Raw genomic sequence first — 24,748 nt, 5'->3', positions numbered from 1 at the left:
TCCCGGACACTGTCAGCACCATCGCTCTGGCTGCGGCCTTCAGGTCAGGGGGAGCATGTGCGGCCAGGGAAGCACAGCCTGCTTCTGCACCCACAGCAGTGCCTCCTGCCTAGGGGGGATCGAAAGTGCAGCACGGCAGCCGCTGCATGGTTAAAGTAGCCGCAGCAAAATAAATCACTCTCCTGCATGCAGGAGGAAATAGGCTGTGTAGTGTGGGCTTCTCCTTGCTCTTGGTTCCTAACTCCTATACTATGGAATGACTTACAGACAGTTTTGTTGTGGAAAAAATGATTGGCCGTAGGCATTTATTTTCTACAGAAAATACACACACAAGAATCATGATAACAACATGTGTGTGTGCTTTTGGGCACACAGTGTCCAGGGTTAGAGATGCCAGCCTTCTCCTTGGCCAGTCTCGGTTACCCTCGGGCATCTGTTCCTGGAAACGTGCTGCCACACCTGAGTGGGCGATACCCCGGCCGCTCAGGTTCCCCCCAAAAGTACCCCTAACTACATCCCCGCTCCGCTAATGCCCTGAAATTATTGTCTGAGAAAAAACCCCTTCCTCGCCATTTCCACGGCCTGCCTCTGATGTGCCCCATCCTATGTTCTATGTTCCTATAATCCCTTTATATCCCATGTTAACATTTGCTCTTACCAGGCGTCCCCTGCTACAGTATTCCGGGCTACTAGCTCCCTTATTCTGAAAGCCCCTTACTATGCTAGCAAATCTCTTTTTAAATGCCGAGGGGGGTGCTACCCTAAAGCGAGCAGTGTCATACTTGCTGCTACCCGTGACCTGTAGCGTTTTCAGTTGTGACACCAGTTTTCCCAAATTCAGGGGTCTCCCACTCTCGGGTTTCTTCCCCTCCAACCTAGCCCAACCCTTCATCTCATACTTTATTAACGGGCTGTTTGTTGGGTCTATTACCCCTGCTATTTTCGCGGTGTGTGCAGCTGCGTCTAGATGTTTTGTAAATCAGGGCGTTCCTGGCCATACTTTCTTTGACTCGCACTGGTTCCTTTGGTTTTACCTATTTTTTCGGATAGCCTTGTCGATAACCTTCCCTTCTCCTCCAATGGAACCCATGCCTTTTCCGGTGTGGGCGTTATACTCCTTTTTGGCGTCCGGCCTCGGCTCCCTGACCCTGCTCCACCGTTTTGTAAATCAGGGCGTTCCTGGCCATGCTTTCTTTGACTCGCACTGATTCCTTTGGTTTTTACCTACTTTTTCCGGGTGGCCTCATTGCTAACCTTTCCTTCTCCTCCAGTGCCTTAAGTGGAACCCATGCCTTTCCCGGTGTGGGTGTTATTTTCCTGTCATACACGTGGCCATTTTTGCCTTTTCCAGTCAGCCTTATGGCTAACCTTTTCATTATTTCCGGTGCTTATTCGTGGAACCCATGCCTTTCCAGGTGTGGGTGTTTTTTTTTTGTTTTCTTTCCTCTTTGGCGTCTGGCCATAGTGCCATCTCCTTGTTGTATAGTTTAACCTCCCAAGCACATAATGTCCCCAATAACGGGAACGATTTTTGACCATGCTCTCTCCTGCCATATACGTGGCCATTTCTGCCCTTTCCAGTCAGCCTCATCGCTAATTTTTCTTTCCTCTGGTGCTTATTCGTGGAACCCATGCCTTCCCTGGTGAGGGCGTCCTTTGTGGTACAGTTGCCTACTATTGCCCAGAGCCATCCTTCCCTCATGGTTGATAGGCGAGTTCCCTATAACCGTTCTTATTGAACACTTTGGAATTCCCCCTTTTCTGCCCTTCTGATTATGCTCCGTGATCCCTGCCCTCAAAAAGTACTTGTAAAGCCTCCAGGTCTTGAATCTTTTCCGGCTCCCCCGGTGAGTCCCCCTTCCCCCCCAGTCCCTAGTTACGCTTCTCACTGCTTCTATTGCTGGCTATTGTTGTCCTAGTGCACTTGGCACTGCTGAGGTCCCTGCTACATTTCTCGCCCTTGTAGTTGAATTTGCAATTCTTTCCCCTGCTGCATGGTACCCCGCTTTCGAATTTCCAGCACTGGGTGGGGGTGGGCTGTGTTTTCCCGATATCTCCCCTGCCACCCCCTTGAGCCGTTGGTGGCATGCTACTCTGCCGCCCTCTCTGTGTCACCTATTGACTGCCCTGAAGGTTCTGTTCCCCTGACCTCAAAAGATTCCCTGTTGTTATCGTATCCCCTGTTGTTGTACCTGTCTTTGCTTCTATCATTACTTTCCCAGTATGCCTGTTGCCCTCTTGAACCGTGGTCCCTGTGGTCCCCTTTTTCCTTTAATACGTTAAACATGTACCGATTATAATTCTCCTCGTCCCACCCTATGTCCGGGTAACCATCCATTTCCTTCTTAAACTCATGGTCATACTCCTTCCATGCATCCCCCCCCCCCAATGCTTTGTATAGCTTCAAGACCCTTTGTTGATAAGCTACCAATGCCACTCCATCCTCTGGGTATTTTTGTAATACCGTTTGTGCCCCTTGAGGGCTGTGTCATGAATCCCCTGGGTAACCTAATGGAAATGGACCTGCCCCTGCACTCTTGCCTGCCCCTTCTACACCAGAGCCCTTCTCTCTCTCTTTACCTAGCACCCCTTTCCATTTTACCCATGCTTCCAAGGGGTCCCTCTCTTCATCCTTGCTGCTCTCTACCTCAGTTGTGGAAACCCCTTCCTCCCTGTACTTATTCTGCTTTCTCCCCCTCCTGTCACTGGTTCTGGGCGACTTACCCATACCAGCGATGCCTGAGATTAACATATTTACAATTTGCTTCCAATTATTCTTTCAAATACCTTTTTTCTTTTCTTTTTGTCTCTTCTTCCTTGGGACCTCCGTCTCCTCTTGATGTTCTCCCGGGCAGTTCTCTCCCCTTCTTCTGTCCTGGTGGTAGTGCCCCCTCTCCTGTTGTCTCTGATTTGCTGCCGCTGGACTCCTCACTCAGCAAAGGCGACATTTTCTTTGCCCTGTCCTCCTTCTGCAGGATGTCCAGTACCCCTTGGGCCCCAAACACTTTTTATGCCATCTTGCCCCAACTGCTCCATTCCTTTGCCCTCTTTGCTCTTACCTGAGCCATTTCCTTTTCGCCTTGCCTAGTCAGCTCTCTTCCTCCTTGTTTTCCTTGTGCTTCTCCTGGTTTGTCAAATTCCGCTGCTGTATCCCCTCTCCTGCTTGGCACCGGTGTGCTGCCCCTTGATTTCTTGTTCCCTGCCCTTCTTTTGCGGTTACCTGCACGTCTTATGGAAGTATTGACGACTCTCTTATCATGTACACGCACCTATTAGTGAAAGAGCTACCTCCCCTTGCACTTCTCTGCAGGCATCCGGTGTACCCGACCCCTCCTCCATGGGTGTCAAGCCTCGGAACGCCACCTGCAAGAGAGTGCTAACTGATGCGCGCGCCGTACTGTACACCACCGCCCCATTGCCCTCTTCCTTGAGAGTAATTTGTACTTACTTCGTGACATACCCCTTCAGGAAAACATAACCCTGCAAGTACTCGTTCCCTATGTTGCGTTTTGTCAAAACTTATCTTGTATGAAGGACAAACCGCCCCTATGAATAGGTAGGCTTTCAGCAAACATGTCGATCGCTCGCCATACACCAAACATTAGCCGCCTCACTGCGCGCGGAATGGCACTCCTTGATGCAACGTGCCAAGCAGCGTTACCGCGTGGATGGTCCCGGTGGGATCCCCCGTTCACCCCGCTGGACATCCCACGAAAATCCCCTTGTGGCGCCCCGCTATCCATGGCGCAACCAAACCTTGGCCGACACCTCCTTCGTTGTACCAGCAATAATAACCTACCAGATCCATGTATAGACAGACTAATTACTTGTTGCATGTTTTGCCCTGGAGCCTGTCTTTAGAGCCACATAAATTATCCGCCATTGTAAAAAGCAGTAGGATCCGTCACTGAAATCTGTAGGCGGTCGGGCTGCACCCTTAGCTTCCTGCCTGGCTGTCCATAAGAATATCTGGTCATTAAAGTGCTTTCTGGCGACCTCCCCTCTTGAGAGCACTTCAACAATAATTGGTGTTACATTTATCAGTGTAAACGTAATAACACTTATAGCAATCTCTGCTGCAATAGTGTTAACCTTATTATTCTATCATGATTCTCTTCTCATTGTTTATTTTGTTACTATTAATTATCCTTGCTGTTCTTATAAGCCGCCATTCTTATACATATGTCCTTCCCCACAACATACAGATTGTGTCTCAAGTAAAATAAGCAAACCTCAAACTCATGTATACTCTCTTTAAGCAGAGGAGTTAGAGTTCAGCAGCAGGTGCACTAGCCACCTGAGCTAACCCATCCGTTTGCAACAGAAAAAGTAATATAGCGCTGGGCAACAACCAACTGATGTGATGGTTGGGATGGCCTGAAGAGTGCCCTCGGAAGAGGATCGAACTCACGACCCTCCGATTATAAGACTGACCCTCTTATGGCTCTTTGATTTCCTCTTTAAGCAGAGCCCTCTCTGACCCACTGCGCTGTCCCTTTAATTAATTATGCTGGTCTTCCTCTGTCAGGCCTGGCTGAACTACTCCCTGCGAGGATTTGACTCTGCGTCCTCAGACTCTGGGCGGAGTTTACAGTGGGCATTCTACTCGCTGTGCTAACGGATCGGCTTTCAATTAATATCCATCCTGATTGCAGCCATGCCCCGCCTTGCGGCTTTGCCCCCTCCTTGTTATGTGTTTCTAAGCAATGGTCCGGGCACAAGTTGCAACTCTTACCGCTTGCCGATCGTGGACCTGGATGGCCCCTCCTTCCGGCTCCTCTGCTCCGTTCCCTTCTGGCTTTTTGAGCCGACCACTGCACCACACTGTGCTCCAGAGCCTCGGGTGCATTCCGCCTTCGTGGAGCCTTCCTGGATCTTCACCCCGCCGCGCACTTTCCTTGAATCTCCTCCGCCGATGTCCCGCTCCTGCTGGCCCTTCCCTCGGTGGGTGGGTGAGTGGCTGTCTTCCTTCCTTCACTCCGAGGCCGTAGCTTACCCGAGTGAGGTGAGCGGACCGCTTCTTCTTCCTCCGTCCAGTTTCTTCAGCTTACCCGAACGAGGTGAGTGAAATGAAACTATTGCAACGTTTCCTTCTCCCTTTTCCAGGTCCCAAGACGCTTGCCCGAACGAGGTGAGCGTCTTGCCTGGTTTGTTCTTCCCTCTGCTTTTGGGCCGTACTTATACTCCTTTTGCCCATTGTTATTCTCATGGGGGCCGGGCCCTCCCCAGCCCCCCAACTGGTTTTCCCTCACACCTTTCCCAGTGTTGGGGGCTGTTGCCATAGCAACGCTGGGGCAGTGGCGCCACCTGGCTGCCCCTCCCCTTGCCGCTTTGTGCCATCGCGGCCCCACCCTGCACCTAACCCCGTAGGCCCTCCATCGGGCCGTACTTCGCATGGCCCGGGGCCTGGGGCAGGAGCCACCCCTGGCCGGAACTAAGTAATGTGAGCAGCCAAATGTATTTAAACCCATGTCGCCTGTGAACTGTGGTGTGCCTCCAAAACTGTGGCTCCTGCAAGGTACTAGGCTTAAAGTGGGGTCATCAAGGAAACAACGTGTGAATCTGTGATCCTGCCAAGGTGCCGGGCTTAAAAATTGATCTGGTAAATGGGCATGGCATTGTCTTACCAATTCTCCTGGGCTAACAAAGTGTGCCTGTTTGTGCATCTGCCCCATTGCCCCAAATGGACACCCTGCAGAAGATGTGGCTGTGGTGTACCCAGGTGCGGCTTTTCCTGCTCCCGCCACAATGTGATAGTGGACTAAGAATGTTAACCCGTATGCGCTGCTGACCATCAGCGGCCCATATGGTCTCACTACCCATTTATATATTGGCGGTTTGTGTCCGTGGGCAATGGTACCTGGCAAAACGGTCATCCTGCATATTCCTGTATGCTTAAAGTGGAGACTGTAAGATGTCATTGCACTCCTGGTGTATGCATTCTTCCCAGTGTATTAAAGCCCTTCTTAGGTGTGGCACCTTTTGGTCAACCGCCCGACCACAACAGGTATATAGAAGTGAACATCAGTTAATTTATTTATTTTGACACTTATATAGCGCACAAAACCCAGAGGTATCTAGGCGCTTTTAACTTAAGAATATGGTTACAGTAAGTGCTTTATGTTATAGGAAAGGAAGCCAAAGAGGTGAATTACATCGTGGAACAGGCAAAAGGTAAATACATTGTACGCCAAGTGCAAAAGAGAAGTACATGGTGATCACATCCATTGGGCCTGACCCCATGTTGCATGGCGGCAGCTACAAACAGATGCGTCCACCTTCATGTCAAAATGTAAATGTGGTGTATGGCTAAGGAGTGTAATGGACTGTGTGTAAAGTTGCGTTTGTCACTGTTTTGTTTTATACCCCTGGCATGGGATGTTGTGACTTAAGCCCATCCTGGACTCGTGCTTCCCGCTCGCCAGTTAATCACCACTGATGGGGTATGTGTTGTGTGTGTGTCTCCTGGTTAACTCCGGGCCCGACCCCACCAGAGTCCTTAACACCCTGACGAAATTCAAACTTGACAAGCCAAGCATTTCACTTGTGAGTGACCCTTCTCAAGACCCAGTGCTCCATTTAATGGGCTAAGCAGACTCAATCATGGGCCATCAGCAACGCTGCTGCAGAGTGCTGCAACAATAGGCGACTATGCCCTCGGGAAGACGAGTGGCATGCCTAACTCTCAGAGCTTAGTTTAAAATAGGCCTCTGGCTGAACCGCTATATATGCATATACAGACATTGCTCAAGGCAGGCAAATTAGCGATCCTTCTGCTGTTTGACCTGTCTGCGGCTTTCGACTTAGTAGATCATCAAATCCTCACTGGACACCTCACCTCAGCAGCAGCCTTCTCCCCTAAAGCCTCTAATTGTATCAAATCCTTTCTATCCAATCGAACCACCAGAGTCTTCTCACCCTCAGATTCTGCTGACCCGATCCCTATACACTGTGGAGTCCCTCAAGGCTCCTGCGTATCTCCCAAAGCTTTACCATATATTTACGAAGCTCCTCTTCGATCAATTGGATAACATGGGTGTCATCTACACTAACTATGCAGATAACACGCAGGTCCTCATCCCGGTCCTTGGCCACTACGATGAGGATTCCAAGTTAATTAATGAAATTTACCTAGAAACCCATGCTTGGATGGCCGCCAACAGTCTGTGCCTTAATGATGAAAATACTGAGCTTCTGATTGTCGGCACTCAGGCGTGCCTAAATAAACTGGACTAAAGGTACATATCCTTCAATATAGATGGGAATTTGATCAAAGTCGCCAAGAAAATAAAAACCTTGGGAGTCTATCTTGATTCCACCGTGTCCCTAAAGAAACAAGTCAATTCCGTGGCATCCTCTACCTCCTACACAAACAAGCTAATCTATAGTTGCAAATCCTACTTGTCCACTAGCAGCTGCAGGACACTTGCCGTGTTATTTTAACATAATTTATCTTGACAGCTGGATGCACACAATGGTATCTTATTCTGCCATGTAACCCTCCCCTACGAAGCCTTGGGTTTTCACATTCCTTGGCAGTAGCTATATCCAGCTACCACAGCATTTCCCTGAGTTAAATATATTTGTTCAAATAGCGTGTTTAACTGGGGCCTTTTCTTAAAGCTGCCGAGTTTAATTCTGTGCTCTGTTTGGTGCAGTTTTTGAAAATGGCAGCTGCTTGTCACATGTTTTCCTCTGCAGGGCACATTTATTTTGCTGTCTACTGAGTTCTGGTGCATGCCTGGGACTTTATATTTCTCCCTACCAATGGGTATCAGCAACCTTGTTTGCCTTACAATTTCCTGCCCTACTTGTGTAGTGAGTCCCTATTTTGGGTATACACCTTCCTGTCACCTAATCTATTCTATTTTAAAACACACTAATTGTGCAAGCTAATGCTTTATCTGTCCCCTACTTGTGTAGCAAAAAACAATATTCTTTGTGGCAGCTGCATTTCCAGCAGAATTTAAAGTGTAGTTTCAAATGTGTCCTTTCTTATCTTATAATTTTGTTTCTTCTTTCTGAGGTTTGGGGCAGAGCCTGATCATGCTCTCTAGTCAATAATTGCCCCACTACAACTGCATGCAATAAAGTTATGGTCATCGTAAGGGTCCCATCTCTTATTCCCTGTTTCGGAGTCCCAAAGGACTACACGGGGATCTGCAATTTCTGCATGTGGGAATGCTTTTGTGTAGCGGTAGTCACCGGTAGCCTCTACTGAGAATGAACCAAAAGATAAAATAGCGTATCCTCTTGGAGAAGGCCCGCAATCACATTTTAGCTCTCTGTTCCATACCAAAAACAGTATAATTGCTAGACCAGTCTGATCCCTTCACTAAGGGTAGTACAACCCAAAATGACAAGAGAAGCTCCCTTTGCAGGAGCACCATAGCAACTTCAGACGCATGGCTCTGCGTCCTTGGCAACAGAAGTGAGGTGTGGCTGAGGATTCTATGTGACATGCTCGAAAAGAATCCATCGAATTTGATTTCATCTAATGCTTTTTTTGTGGTAGATTTTGCCATAATATATGCGATGCGGGAGCCCCTGCAACCACACCCCTACCCCGTAATCTCCCCACATTAGTTATTACCCTAAACCCACCCCCACACTTACTTGGGGCAAAATGTGTTGAACAAAAATGGATAAAATCGAATTAATTCGATGGATTCTCCCGCTGCAAAACATCCCTATGCCTTGACTGAGGTGCAGCTGTCTCCCTATGCACAGATGACTGGCCAGGGTCCCCACCTGGACCCTCCACTCCCTCAGTGTAAAATCCAGAGTGAGAACATTTTTTTATGAAAAAAACCCTGCACTGAGACAAACAAAAGCAAGCATGTCTTGTGTTACATTGCGGGGGGTCAGGGGGATCACCCACTCACGTTCCAGCTCTCGGTACCATACCAGAGCAACAGATCCACTCTCAGAGCAGGCAAATCACCACTGAGCAACACTACTAACAACACCCTCCCCAGACACGTGTTTCTGCCTCCTATGCTATCACCATTGAGCTGCACTTCCCTCCTGACATCTCTATGAAGGAAGCTTGCGAGTAGACAGAGACGATTCTCCAAAACGAAAACCGGTATGCGGGGCCCAATTTCTGCTTCAGAAACGTGCACACTTGGAACCAATGGTCGAAGTGTACGAAAAGAAGTAGTGGAACTATGTTCCCTGCTGGCCAACCCTGCTCCCCGCAAACCCCATCGCCACGCCCTCTGCCACGCACAATAAAAAACCACAAACAAATGGACCTGCTGTTTAAGGGAACGTTCAGTAAAGTGCACTGAAGTGCAAGGTTCAACTGCTTCCCACACTTTTATTTTAAAACAAACCCACTCATGAACGGTTTCTTTTTCAAATAAAAGTATAGGAACAGTAAAACTTAATTTAAAAAAAGTAGAGGAGCAACGCTCCTAACCGCTCCCTCCCACTTCGACCACTGCTTCGAACAAACCATAACTTTATACATATTTGTGGGTGCACTAAATAGTATGCTCAACATAAATGAATGCTTGTGGCATTCCTACCCTTCAGCCTCCTAAATCCATCAAGCGCTAGCATTCGTGCAGCTTCCCACTCTGCCTATAATGGTGCTTATAAGCCTTATTATCTTTAATTGTAAAATAGTACTTCCACTAGTACTATATTGTGGGTGCTGCTGCAAAATGTTTCAGCACATTTATCGGGGTTAGCGCCCCCGGGTAGGTCCTGGCTCGGGAGCATTAGTTTAGACAGGGATTAATACGGGCATATAATTTTACGCACTATGTTGGGTCAGGGAGACAGCAATAAGACTGGGGTAGATGCAAAGGCTTTGAGGGAGGCACTTGAGATCATCAGCAGGGGATCTAAGGCCCAATTGGAAGGGGCAGTGGTGGAGGTAATTGGGGAGAGGGAAGTAGGGAGGGGTAGGCCTCAGCGTAGAGCAAAGGCGGATGGGGCTCTCGTGGCAGTGGTGGCTTGCACCCCTGTGGCGGGCAGAGGCGAGGTCTGGGAATCCAGGGGCAGGAAGATGAGGAGGGAAACTGATAGGAGAGCATCCAGGGGTGAAGTGTTTTTGGGTGGGGAAGGAGACAGGGATGGTTTGCAGAATGAAAGGGAGGAAGTGGGGGATATCAGAAGTGTCCAAAAAGGGTTAGGACAAGAGGGCAGGGATGGTGAGGGTGATGGGGCGCAGAAGGGGGCGACAGAGCAGAGGGGAAAAGGGGGTAAATACCGGAAGAAGAGTGCAGGTGGGAGAAGGAGAGAGAGGTCCCCATCAATTGAGGAGGTTAGGGAGGGGCGCGGAACGGCCCCCCAGGTTAGGAGGAGTGAGGGCGGAGGGCGCTGCGCAGCCCCCACTGTTGAAGTGGAGGGAGAGGGTTTAGGAACGGCCCCTCCTCGGTCAGCGCAAGGAAAGCTTAGAGGGTGCAGCACGGCCCCTAGCGAGGTGGATTACAGGGTGGAGGACTGCGCGTCTCGCCTGAGAGAAGAGGACCAAGCAGGGGTTGCTGCGGCCCGCCGAGAAGACGTCAAAGGAGTGGTGGGGCGGACGCCCCTGGCTCGCAGGAAGAAGATCGACTCAACTCGAGCATGAGCTCGCATCCACAATGTAGGAGCCCCTTAAGAAAAGAGATGAGGAGCATCGGAGTGGATGACAGACCACAGTCGGGCTGTGTGGAAAGAGGTGAGCGGGAAAGGGAATGGTCATCTGCATGGCAGAGAGGGGACACGAGAATGGGGACAGGTAATGAAGGGTCTGGTCTGCAAGGGGTAAGGAAAGAAGTTGGTGTGCAGGCCATTGGAGCCTTGGGGGATGAGAAGGGCATTTGCTCAGTGGAGGTTCAAACGGACAAGGTGGTGGAGCCATTGGTGCTCGAGGTGCAAGTTGCAAAAGAAAAGGAGGTTGAAGTGAAAGGAAAGGGGAAAAAACTGCTGTACATCGGTATCACAAAACCTTTGGGGGCGCACCTGATGGCAGCGACCAGGGAGAAGATTCAGGCAGGGGAATTTGCAGATGTTTTTAAGCTGCTCCATAGGGAAGTGAGAGCAAAGGAGGGGTCTAAGGAAGAAGAGAGGGAACTGGCATCGCACCCAAGGGTCCCAGTGACTATTGAGAATTGGACGTTGGCATTTATCATTTATGCCAGCATGTATTGTGAGAAATTCCCAGAGCGATGCATGGCTCTGCTCAAATATATGGATGTAATTAGGAAGTCTTTCACGAGTTTTGGGGGTTTTGCCTGGTACGCTATGATGAGGAATTCAGAGCAAGAATGGCGGAGGACAGTCAGGCCTTGTGGGGGGAAATAGACATGGATCTTTGGCTGCAATGGATGGTTCCAACGAGGCCTGCCCCGACATTGCACACAGCAAGTGGTCTGCCTGTGCCTTACCGGCCCTTTACTGGTCGCCCCGCCCATGAGAGGGCTGGGGGAGGAGGTAGAGGACAGCCCTCAGCTGCATGTTGGGCGTTCAATAAAGAAGGCTGCACAAGATGGATGTGCAAATTTAAACACGAGTGCAGCAGGTGTGCGGGTCGGCATCCGGTTACAGATTGTTTTCAGGCAGGGGACAGCGGGTCAGGGCGAGGAGTGGGGCAAGGAGGTGGGGGGGAAGGACCGCATGCCAGGTAAATTGGGGTGTTCCGGTAGGTCGGGCTCAGTTTATCTGAAAAGGAGGGGGGGGCACAAGGTTTGATGAGAGGTTTTGGGGCAATACAAAGGGGGTAGGAGAGTGGTGAGGTGGAAGACGCTTAGGTAGGGCAGGGGAGGGCCACAGGGGGGATGTAACTGTGGAAATTGTTAAGGGGTGGTGGCCGTCGTTTGGAAGGCATGGACGACGGTGGCGAAGCCCTCACGCTTGCCGCACTACAAGGTGAGTAAGGTTTAGGCTGCATGGACGGAGGTGCGGGAGCGCCTCTGGTGCAGCTGGGGGAAGCGATGAGATGGGTCTGCATGGAATGGGGGGCACTAGGGCCCCTGGTGCAGCTGGGGGAAAAAATGGAGCAACAAAGCAAGGTGCTGGTAGAGGAATTTTTATGGAATGGACTGCATGGACGGGGGTGCAGGTTTGGCCTCTGGTGCAGCGGTGGAGAGGAGTAAGACAGAAAAGGGGCCTGCATGGACGGGGGTGCACTAGGGCCCCTGGTGCAGGTGGGAAACAGGTGATAATGGACGCAAGGAGCTTGAAGATTAGTTATATGGAATGGACTGCATGGATGGGGGTGCAGGCTTGGCCCCTGGTGCAGTGGCGAAGAGGAGTCATAAAGAAAAGGGCCTGCATGTGCGGGTGGGCACGTGGGCCCCCGGTGCAGGGTCGGCAACGCAGGTCCATTATTAGTAAGGTGAGGGACGGTGGGGGGCAAGGGTGAGCAGGAGGGTAATAGGTTAGAGGAGAAAGGGGGTCTAAGTGGGATTAGGTGTATTGTTTAAAGGTTAGGTGAAAGGTGCAAAATATAGGGGGACAGTTAGGAGAGGTCCGGGGGTGTTTCCGGAGAGGGATAAGGAGATGGCCAGGAAGGATAGTTTACTGAGGAAGCTGTTACTAGTGGTGTGGGAAAGGTTAGGAGGTGGGAACTCATTCATTTAGGAGGGGTGCAGCATCTGAAGGTAGCAGGCTGGGCTATTCAGAGGAGTAGGTGAAAAGTTTGGGACACTGGAAGTAAGGGAGATACAAAGGGTATGTCAGGGACCGGGGCAAACGGGATGTCTAAAGAATTTTTCAGTAGGCAGCAGGAGTGTTGCATTTATTATGATGTTGTTGATTTTTAAGTGATTTTGTAATTTCTTTTTCAGATGCTGCTAGGTCGGGTCAGATGTCAAAAATCTGGTTTGTGGGTCATTCTATGGTTAAGTGGGCGGGGAAAGAAGCTGAGAAAAAGGTTGTTGGCTGGCAACTGGGTTGCAGCTATAAAGATGTTGTGGTAAGAGGGTCCAGGTTTGGGGGGCTGCGCTGGGATCAGTTGCTTCCTAGGTTGGCTGGGTTGAGGGAAAGCTATGCGCCTCCAGATGGGGTGATTATTCATGGTGGGGAAAATGATCTGGTAAGGGGTACGGGTGTGGCTCTTCTTAGGAAAATAAAAAGGGATTTTGTTATGGGCCTGAGAAGGGTGGCCTCAAGCATCTGTAGTGGGGACTAAGTGGTACCGCTGAGAGTTTGGAGGGGAGCGAGGAATGAGGGAGCGATAGAGCGGGCAAGGAAGGGGATAAACAGAGAGATGGTAGAATTTTGTGCATCAGTGGCGGTACAGGTTGGACCATAAGGAGATAGTTTAGGAAGGACTCATGAGATTTAGAGAGGATGGTGTACACTTGTCGGTATTTTGGAATAATCATTATCTGGCAGACTTGAGCTCTTGGCTGGGAGATTGGTTAAGGAGTTGGAGGTAAAGAAAACTGGTGGAGGGGGGTGGGGCAGAAAGAACACCTCGGTGGAGGGTTTTTCTGGTGCCGGGGGCATGGCCCCTTTAGATGTGGGGGGAGGGAAGCACAATGGGGGAATGGCGCGGGATAGGATGGGGTGGTGCTGTTTGCACAAGCGGGCCATCCCGGGGGAACAGGTATTGAGCCTGGAGGGGCATGGCCCCGGGGAGAAAGCGGGACGCCTGGAGAAGGGGTAAGGAGACGGTAGGGTCCAAGGGATACTTAGGGAGGAAGTGGTTTTATTTAATAATTAATTGTTGGGGGAAAATGAAAATATTTAATTATTTAATTGGTTGTTTAAAATAGTTCTTTAGTCTGTAAGGCCATGGAGCCAGGTAAGCGTTTAATTGTAAGCTTTGCCCTGTCACATTAAAGCAACCTTTTCCACTTTTAAATGAGTCTGGGTTTTTGTGCAGTAAGCCAAAAAGTATTCCACGTCGAAAGCAATTAACATCGAAAGCAAGGAAGGAGATAATGAACTAATAACCAGATGCCGATCCTAGACTAAAGAAATGAAGTGCACCTTTGAACCTATTTCAAAGACACACGAGGGGCGAAGGGACCAGACAGCTGCATTTAAGCGCCAAAAAGGAAAAACCTGTCAAACGGACTCCACTATCCGACGTGAAAGCGAAACTATCAGTTGCAATTGTGTTCCGGCCGTGAACAGTCATTTTGGTGACCCTGGTAGAAGCAGTTTGTTTGATGCTTCCAAAGGCTGTTGGGCATATAGGGTACTCCTTCATTTAGCTAGAGATATTTTTTGAATGAACAAAGACCGTCTAATTCCCTGCTCTAATGCTCCAGCGCACCCTTTTATACCTGCAGTTTCCAAACAGAGACTTAATGGGTCTCTGTCTGCGATGGGCTTCCAATAAATAGTTGGTTCCCTTAGACGTTTGACATCAAATCTATCTACAGTTGTGAGCGGTCGCTTGCTCTCCACTCCTAAATATAACACATATTGTCAAAGCCAATAGTTTTGCCTTTATGTAGGGGTGGGATGGGCATTTTTCAGGCACTGTCATAATGGTACTGCCTGGCCACAAAAATGCCAAAAGCTAGTGAATAGTGTCTGTAACTGGCCATATTTTCGGCAGTGGTTGGCAAACGGCTACCCAAAGCCTTTACCAGAGTCAAAACCCTTGGCTTTCATAATGCTTGTTTTTTTAGAGGAATTTAGTACCAGGGACAGATTCAAGGACACACATATTGCTTATGAATCAAGTGGGCGAAGAATCGTGTTGTTTTCGGTGCTTGGTTGTCTTCCACTTCAAGAATATATTTGAAAGCAAAATATGTCACAGGCTATGCACACGAATTGAAAGAGACATTTGTAATGATGCTTAATAGCAGCTCTACTGCAAGTAGTCCTTGTACTGAAATTACTAAGTTTCTCCTTATTCATGTGCCAAGAATCCAGCTGTTTTTGCTCAAATATTTAGGCGCGGCAGTCCACATAAATGGGGGTCTAGAATTGCCCACTTTTTGTGTGTTCCTGTATTCACTCTAGTAAAATAGGATTCTTCTCAAAGTCCAATGTATTTCATTAGATATGAAACCTGTAATTTAGAGTCTTAATTCCACAGCGTATTGTTGCATTTCAGAGTCCAATGCCATTAGTGCTCTTTGCAATAGCAGCACTGGCCACTCAGAGCTGTGGCAAGTGTCCTGCAGTGGTCAACCAACTGGACTATTGAGCCCGGGCCTCAACCAAGACCATGGCTGCTTCCAGGAGTCAACTGGAGAGCTTGTTTTTTGGGTTAGTAAAAATATTTCTACACGACTATCTTCCCCAAGGTGCCAATGCTCCTGGCACCTTGGGGAACCAGGACCAGTAGCAACTATATTTACTTCAATGTTTTTAACAAAAATTATTAATATCAAAAGACTGTTTAACACAGTCTCTGCCTTATACTGGGGAAACATGGCCGCCAGCACGCTCTTCTGCTCTTGAGCCAGGCCCATGGTGGACTTAGTTGTATGGGAGCTGTTGTTCTTGTGGTGTGAGGTCGGTTGCAACGATGACTGAGCCTGAATTTGTGAGCCAATGGTCCTATGCAGGGTTTTTCTGCTGCATGGCTACTGTTAAGGTTTTACGTGTGAGGAAAGGGTCAAGCGAGGGCCTTTGCATTTCCTTTTAAATGTACTTGAGGGTTACAGTCGAGCGTAGGCCTCAGGAGGTTGTAACATGGCAGACGGTTTGCTGTTACAGGTGGCAGGGCGGTTGTATACTAATTGACCTTTTCACAATTGACCTCGGGGTAATTGACCTCAGAAGAATTGACCTAATTGCCCCCGCAATCCCCCACCCAATCCCCTTACATTATTTATAATCCAAAACTAACCCAATACATATATAAAATAACTAAAATAATATAAAGGTCAATTGTTCAGAAGGGCACGTAGGACCCCTATAATTAGGTCAATTGTGCAAAAGGTCAATTGTAAAAGGTCAATTTGGGTAATACCGGCAGGGCCACTGGAGCCGTGCTATCTTGCGAAATACGATGCTTCTTCCACTAACCACTCTTTAGCGAGGTTGCAGCAAAGGCAAACCCTGTTATTGTGTTTGCAGCAGCATCACTATAGAAGTAGCGCTCATGCTGATGCTGGCCGGGCACTCCTACTGGTGGTCTTCGTAGCTCTCTAATGGTCACACGCGTTCCTTCATTCGACCTAAAAACGCACATGCAGGACGCAACGGTATGGCAACAGGACATACTGAGATCAGAGACTCTGTGTAACTTAGGTCTGGCTCTGCTCTGCCCTGTCATAAAACAGCAGGCCGTAATGGCTTTTGCAGGAAGATATGTAATAGACGGATTCATTGCCACCCTGTTTGAGAAAAAAAAAACAGGAAGTGAGAAAACATGCCCTGCTATTTGCTTTTTATATTGTTGGTGTTGTGATGAGCACTAGGACCCAGCGGCAACATGGAGGCATAGGGACGTCAAATACAGCCTCTAGTATGAGTCACAATGGCGGTTGCTGCTCTGAATTCCAGACAGGACGGCAGGCAAGATTAGGGAGCTGCGAAGAAAGCAAGGCCTCTGGTCACTGGATGCCTGACCCCTGTTTTATCAATGTGTGACAGATAAGAAAAGTAAGGTTAGTTTTTTCACTGTGTCCTTCGGTCAGAATATTCTTATGGGTTGCCAGATTGTGTTGGAGGTTAAAGAGGTGTGCAAGTGTTGCCCACCCAATCTATGTGCAATGTCTATAAGAGCACTTCCCAGAAGCTGGTTGGGTGGACACTATGGGGCATGGGGGTGATTATGAGAAATACTCCACACATGCCCCCCCACCCCACTATAGGCTCCTGAGCAGAAGCTGATAAAAGCAGATCTCAAGCCAAGCCTTGAGAAGGCCCTGAGACCTCTGAAGACCCTGTCTACATTAAATTCCATGGGGGTGCCAGAGGGGTAGGAGGGGGGCATTCGTGTGCTTTGCTTGGGCTTTTGTGAAAGACTTCCTCATATAAGATAGGACCGAAGTGGCTTTTGTAAAGACGAGGTTAACAAGGTATAGAAGGCACCTTCTTCACCGTGGGGCTGTCCTGCAAGGGCCTCGCTTAGCGGTTTTGAGCCAGAAGAGTGGTTGGCCATCCAGACCCCAATTTATCACAGTGTACTGCATGTGGTCTAGCTGTGGCTCCTCCACAAGGACCTATTGGGGGAGTTCAAGTATCTGTGGACAGTAAACACTGTAGGAATGAGCATAATGATGACCTAGAGTCAATGTCCATAGGACGAGCAGGTCACCCAGTATATACCACTACGTCTCTATGTTTGAGGATGTTGGTAAGGTAATCAGTCTAGTAAGGGCACAGGCAGAAGAAGTGGTAGAGGGAAGGGGGTTCAAAAGAACTTTGGGGGAAGAGCCAAAGACACCCGAAAGAAAATAGGATCTGTCTTGAAGGCTTTAATATATAAGTTGGAGAAGTCTTGCCCTAAGGGTGTTAAAAATATTCCAAACTGAAAATGAATCGATGAAAGATAATCACCAGCAAAGAGAATGCCGCTGATGTATTTCCAGAGGAAGCTAGGTAAGGCCAGCTACAGTAAAATGGGCAGAACTCACTCTAGCCCCTGCATCACTCTACCTACCCTAGCACCCTCGTCCAGAGACGTGTGGGCAGATGGGTAGTAATGTGGACAAGACAAGGGTGGGGTCTTGAGGGTCATGGTGGCTATCTTCCATGGGCAGCTGTCTCTTTTTAGAGCAGGACAAGCACGCTTCCTAAGGTCTCTGTTGTGTTCTAGCCACTTGCTCATTGTTTTTTCTATAGAAGGTAGATTTGAATTCTCTTGCTTAATTTGTTCCCTGTAGCCTCTCCTTTGCAATCAGGAGAGGTAGCCAAGTCATTAGATCATGCTAACATTTAATATGGAGCTCAGAAATATCTTTCTAGGAATGTTGGGAAATCACTGACTGAAAACACTTTGAAACATCTTAAGCCTCCCTTGAAAACATTTTCTGCAACGAGGGAGATAGTCTGACCTGCTTACCTCTGTCATGCAGAGAGGGGATCAGGCCGTCTTTGATTCGGGGGGATTCCCTGAACTGCTAGTGTCTCTGCGAGTCTGGGAGTTGCCATAGAGCAGATCCCAATTAACGGGGGTCAAAGGGCATCCCTCTTTTTGGAGGCCTGAATGAAAAAGGTTGCAGTCTTCAGAAAATAGGCTTGCCCTGCCTGAAGCAAAGACCAAAGCCCAGACCAGATTCCAGGCTAGAGCCCCGTTCAGCCTGAAGCTAGCCTGGGTCTCGTTGTAGACATGTGCCATGCCTGGAGCTCAGCCCAGACATGACCCAGACTTTACCAGGAACCAGGCCTCAGCTCACCTGCTTTGACAGCCCATTCCATCCCAACCCCCCGACATCCCAGAGCCATAACCAAAGCCTAGGCCAGCTCAGCCAAGCACCACCTGATGTCAAATTAAGCTCAAACCAACCCTTAGACTATCATAAAGCCCAGCGCAGAGCCCTCCACCCATCCCAGCCAGGAACACAACCTTAAACCTTGCATTCAAAACAGCCCCATAGGGAGCCCAACCCAGACTGGACCCCAACCTTGCTTAGTGCAACCCAACCAGGACACAGTCATTGTCTGAAGACCATGTCAAACTAGAGTACAGACCTGCTCAGAGCACAGAATAGTTCTGAAACATAGCCTTAAAAATGGCCAAGTCTATTCAAAGCCCAGATCTGCCAAGAGACTGACCCGTGTTTAGAACCCAGTCAAAAGCACACACACAGAAAGCAACTCAGCCAAACTAGCACTCAGTGATGCCAACCCAGCCCGTGGCCCTCCTAGAATCCTGACTGCTTCCCAACCCATAGCCCAGCCCAGTTCAGTCCCCCATCCCACCTGAGCCTAGAGCCCAGCGAGAAGAGTATATGTGAGCCCAGGTAAGTCTACAGGAGGGTGAAGCAAAGGCCAGACCTTCTAAGTCCTATGCCCAGCACACCCCAACCAAGAACCTAGACAAGCCAAACAGGGAACCCAGCTGGTCCCCTTCTCATAGCACAGAAATGCAAGCGCAAAGAAAAAAAGAAACATATACAGTTAGAACTGCTGTCTGCTTTAGCACTTTCCCTTCAGAATTTTATGTCGGAGAGTGTGTGCACAGTATTATCAGGAGAACAGTTCAGAGTGAGTTTGTGTTTTATTAGCAGCAGAGCTTTATTTGCATCTGTGTATAATTGAAATCAAAGCTCTGAGTGATTCTGGATATAACTGGGCATGTGCTCACCCATTCTTACCCTAAGGCCTGAGTTCCTTTCTCTGTGCCTCCTCTTCTAAGTATCTTTATTTCTACAAGAAGGAGCGGCATAGCCCCCAGGCTTCCATGTAGTTACATATGCTGCAGCCATTTTAGCTGCACAACCAAATCTTGGGGTGTCTGAACTAGTGTATATGGTTCGTGGTCACAAAGACCTTAATGTTAGGGGAAGTGTTGTGAAAAATGAAATGAGCACCAAACCCAGTGTGCATTATTTACTTAGTGAGTCCATAATGCAACCCTTTTATAATAAACATATTTGTCAATTATAAAGAACTCTGGGCATTTGTATGTTCGCAAAATGCTCTTTGATTTATGCAAAGCAGGTAGGAGCCTTCATTTGTGCTATTTGTTCTCTTCTCCTTTCTTATAGCAGTATTTCAGAATAGTACAGTAGGAGTGTACCAGACTATTCATCATGGAAATATAACCTTACAACGAAAAATAATAGTTTTGGTTTTGATAATGTGGCCAGCTCAGTAAGACAAGGTAACATGAATATTATGACTACAATATATATTGGAAATGCTCATAAGAAATACGTAATGCAATATTTAAAAAAAGAGCAAGATTACAATATTAATACAATTAAATAATGCCCTTTTTTGGTAGCTTTTTTGCTGAGAATGCACATCATTTTGTCTATCACATCTTCTGCCCTTCTTGGAAACAGTCCCATTCAGATTCATCATGCCAATGATCTGTTTCACCTGTGAGTCCCTTCATGTCATGCCTTTCTGCAGCCACTTCACCCTCACCTCCAAATCCCGAGGCTGTCCCAATGAGTAAATATGGTTCATGTTAGAGGGAGTGTTGTGAAAAATGAAATGTCCCTTAAGAGGTGCAATTGGTTGGTGATTGGAAGGGGGGGGCTGTATAATGATGCAGTCTGTGGGGCGGGGGGCAATGTCTCGGGAGAATAGCTCAGGGGCAACATGCTACACAGAGCAACACAGGTTCAATCCCCGGGTCCGTGCTTAGTAACCTCTGGGTATTAAGCGCGTTATAAATAACCTATCATATATCATATCATGATAAACTAATGGTGGTCATTTAATTGCTTTTTCTTTCATTGTGTTTTCGTCAGTCTTTATAGTACTGTTGTAAAACGCAATGGTGTGGGGGGTAGTGGATGAAAGGAAGGACCAAGGTATGAGGTTTGAATTCGGGGTGGATGAGCTTGGGGGCGGGGGGTGGGCAGGGGGAACATAGATCCACACCTTTTTCTCTTCACTTCAACATGTGAAGTTTATACATCTTCCTGTGTCTAACCGTGCACTGCACCTGTATGGGTGTAGTTATTAGTGTGTGGGTGGGCATATATCAGCGTATTTGGGTTTGTTGGAAAACGTGTTTGCGGTTACGTGCAACTGTGGTAAATTGGCAGTGTGTTATTAGGTGAGGATGTTTGTGCACATGACAGTGCTATACAAACTCTCCAGGTCATGTTTTGGGCCTCCCGGTGCTCGTGCGCAGGTATCCTTTTACTGCTGGTTGCTTCATGATTTTCTCGCATGATGCCAATCCATGGCAATAATGATAGCGACAATAGTGTGTGGTGCACTAATTGGTTTCCTGTGCCTCTTCCCTCCATGTTAGGTTCAACAACTGCGTCTACACGTACAGGATCCTTCCCAACGACGACAAGCTCACAGTGCAGGTCAGTCACATTGTACCCTTCAACCTGTTGCAGCATCACACACAGTGATGGCATGTGTCTAAATGTCTTTGACGTCGATGAGCCATTTTCTGTAGCGTTGTGATACTTTGCTCATATGTCTAGATGTTTTTGTGGAGTGATCTCTTTGATGCGGATGAATCATTGTGTTTAGGGTTATGGTGGTTTGCTAGCAGGGGCATCTCAGTTGTTTAGGTGTTTTTGGGGAGTGATCTCATTGAAGCATGTGAATCGTGTTCAGAGTTATGATGTTTTGCTAGCAGTGGGAGTATATTGGTGGCATTTGGCTCACGGAGAGGATCAAAAAAGGGTGGCTCTCTACAAACGCAGATGATGTGATAGGCAATCCATATGCACAGGATATAAGTACAATTGAAAGAAGAGACACAGATGATTTATGCAAACATCCCGTCAATTACATGAATGCGAGCAGCCTCCCAAATATCACCCAGAAGATGGCAAACCAGGAGAAACATGTGCAAACCTAGACAGAACTTTTCCAAATAAGGAAAGAAAGTCCTCTATTCGTGGTCAGGGATATGGGCAATCCCTAGACCTTCCTTAACAAATATATATTTAGAGAAAATGTATTGCCATCTTATCTTTCTTGTAAACGATGAATCAAACATGAAGTGCATACATGAGCAACTTTCAGATTTTGCACATATCAGATGTTCTCTCTGATGCTCACCACTTCAAATGCATTCATTACTCATTATTTTGGAAACTCTGCTGCCTTTGATACTGTTGACTACTCATCTCTCCTCCTCACTCTCTGGGACCTTGGGTTTTGCAAATCTGCTCTCACTTGGATCACCTCATACCTGGAAATACCTTTAAAATTTGCTGGAAATTGAAAACCCCTGACCCTACCCCTCTGCCTATTGGTGTTCACCATGAATCAGTTCTTGGATCTCTCCTATTCACCAGCTATACATCTACCATAGGAAGACTTATCTCATCCTCTGGATTTCCCTAGCACTTCTTTGATGATGACAATCCAATCTTGTTCTCCTTTCCCTCCTTCACCCCAGTCATCTCAGAACTGATTACCACCTGTCCCACTGCAATCCATATCTGGATATTTACCTGCTGCCCCATGTTGTACAATTCAAAAGCAGCAGTAATCTCTACCTGTGCTTATAATGTCACCACTACCTTCCCCGCTCCCATCTCCCTCCCATCTCAACTTATGATTCCCTCACCCAAAGCTAGCCCTCTTGGGGTCCTCTATGATAGCAACCTTCTTCTGCAACAATTCACCACGACCAGCGACTTTTCTGCTTGTATTAACCTTCTCAACATTTGGGAAAAGTAAATGTTTAACTCACCACTCTCGAAAACCTTAATGTCCTCCCTTGTGCTCTGCAATCTGGAGTACTATTTGTGCCTAATTCTGGGTCTTTCTTTCTACTCTGTAGACACACTAAACAAAGTCTTCAACTTTACTGTCAGAATCCCGGTAGTTGAACTCGTGATGTAGCAGAAGAGTTCTTCCTACCAATGTATCCCTGTGAATGGATATGAACATGCAGAGGAATCAATCGGAAGAGGGACACAGTGCAAGAAAACTGTAGAAAAAACAGTGACAGAGTCAATATGGCGAATTAAAAATAAACAAGAATAACCAGGGAGGACACACGTGATTCTAACCTGTTGTAAGGCGCTTTGAATTGTAGTATATGGAAGGATTTTCTTCTCTTTTAAACCCTCTAGTGATGGTACTTCTACAGGGATAGAAAACCGAGTGAGCCTTACTAGTTGGAACTAACTCTCTGAGTCAATAAGGTACTTTGTGTTGATTCTTACCGTGTGTTAAGAGAAGAGCTCCTCAATGCGGTTCTGGATTCAGCACCCTGATGGTACGCAGACGCCTTAGACGGAATTGTCTGAGAGTCCCTAGTTCTAGGAGCAAACTACCCCTAATTAACGAGGAACGCCTAACGGCAATGCACACAAAGAAAGTCTCAAGTCCATGCGCCGGGTAAGTACTGATGTTGGGCACTTGCTACAGCACAACCGGAAGCTGATGATGTTCCAGGAAGAGCGATGTTGTCCAAGCACAGGTCGTAGCAGGGCGGGCAAGACAGAATGCAGTCCCATAGCCAATCCGAGTCAAGGCCGTGCGGGTGAGTGTGGATCCGAACCGTTTGCAAGAGAAGTCCGTAACAAGCCGAGACGTAGCCAAGTAGGTATACGTAGAACAAAGCAGGGAAATTCAGAAACAGGCCAATAAACAGTCAAAGGTCTGGAGGTCCGGTGAAACAAGTAAGGAGTACAAAGAACAAGGAGCCAAGATTTGCAAAACCGGAAGCACCGGAGTTCGGGTCACTTCGAGGCTAAATACACTGATTGAGGTGATTATTACGTGCTCCGACCCCTCAAGCGGAGAACGCCGTACCACACCTGCAGAGAATGCCAGAGTTTCCATGGTAACCTCCACCTGCCGTGTCCACGGATCATGACACATGTCTGAGTACGGGGCTTTGGAACCCTGGGAACTGTGTGCGAACGAAAGCCATTGTGAGTAACGGTCTGCTGTTGGGTGTCAGAATATGCTACAGGTACAACATGGGGAGGTACGACATGGGGAGGCAGCTTTTTCCATTTCTGACTCGACAAGCAACTATTCTGAGTTGGAATCCTGACAGCTACCCATGCTCTCTACAGGAAACCTAGATCCTTCCCTTGGAGGGAGTAGGGGAGATCAGAGGTGGAATGGAAGGACAGAAAAGACTTAGGTAGACCAGAGGTGAAGAAAGAGAAACAGGTGAGAACGAGGAAGGGGGTAAGGAAAACAAAGAAGAGAGGAAGGATGGACAAGATCAGGGAAATAAGCACGAGAAAGAGTGAAAATAGAGTGTGTGTGAGGAGAGAATGTGTGAGGAGACAGGCACCAACTTGAACATCATTGGTCACATTTTGGGACAACAGGAAAATAGGGATTCCTTAGAAATTCAGAGTAAGGCAGATCAAGCTGTGGCCTTTAGTCCCTCACCACCAGATTAGGTTATCTTAGACAGTAGGGCTTGCCAATTGCTAGTTTCATTACACCACTGGGGAATAGGAAAGCCTGGGCTAGGGTGGAGGGAGCCCAGAGGAGGTCGAGGGGTCAGTCAGGGACACTCCTTAGTCAGATCAACCTGCAGTCTTCCAAACATAACAAAAACATGAGAAACGAAATGAAAACCCTTGAATTGTTTTCCCATGAGTTAGTGAAATCGTTAAATCCATCGGTCACTTTTTGTATATCTTGTTAATTACTAGTATTCTTGCATAATGTACCAAATGCATGTGCTCGGTAGCTCTACCAGCCAATCAGTGGCCAACATACACAATTATACATTCTATCAGTGCTCACATAAGAAAAAGACTATTGGTTTTAATCTGAAAACTACCCTTTCCAGGAAGGAAGGACATTTCGAAAAACAAAATGGCGTCTATTCATTGCAAAATAAGCTATTAAAAAATAAATTATTTAATTATACTGCCGTTCTAAACTGTCCTTTTAAAATGTGTAATGTTGATCTATAATGCTTTTAGTATATATTGTAACCATAATACGAATGTCAAGCATTTTGTGCAATTTTTAAATGTACATATAGCTTTAGGGCTCAGTCAATCCAGTACATGTTGAAAGTTTACCAGAAAAAAGCCAAAGCAGATGGGGCAGATATTTGGGCTTTAAAAACTGGTATTTGTTACAAAAAACTAAAAATCAGTTTTGCAAGAGAACATTAGGTCTCCCATCTTCAGCTTTAATGTATGGCGCTATTAGGGAGATTGTTTTAACCTTCCTAGAGGAGGACCTAAGAACAGCTGAGGTTGGACTAGATTTATCAGTCTGTGGTAAACCCATGGGCAATGAAACACAG

The 24,748-nt window shown here is 47.6% G+C and overlaps 1 protein-coding gene across 7 annotated transcripts in view; it reads left to right on the top strand.

Moving 5' to 3' along the window:
* The window catches only part of INPP5D (inositol polyphosphate-5-phosphatase D), a 1,036,816-nt gene that overhangs the window by 89,566 nt on the left and 922,502 nt on the right, over nt 1-24,748 (top strand). For 5 of the 7 annotated variants that reach the window (XM_069617886.1, XM_069617890.1, XM_069617887.1 and 2 more), the window contains exon 2: nt 20,795-20,855. In XM_069617886.1, coding sequence (XP_069473987.1) covers nt 20,795-20,855 — 61 coding nt within the window. Of the gene's footprint in view, nt 1-16,417; nt 16,521-20,794; nt 20,856-24,748 lie in introns of those variants that run through there. The other 2 variants (XM_069617891.1, XM_069617888.1) reach the window with 1 other exon arrangement.

Source organism: Ambystoma mexicanum, chromosome 10 (genome assembly GCF_040938575.1).
Source record: "Ambystoma mexicanum isolate Mex_15411 chromosome 10, UKY_AmexF1_1, whole genome shotgun sequence".
NCBI lineage: Eukaryota > Metazoa > Chordata > Amphibia > Caudata > Ambystomatidae > Ambystoma > Ambystoma mexicanum.
The sequence above is the reverse complement of the archived record's forward strand: the minus strand, read 5'-3'. Positions and strand labels throughout refer to the sequence as shown.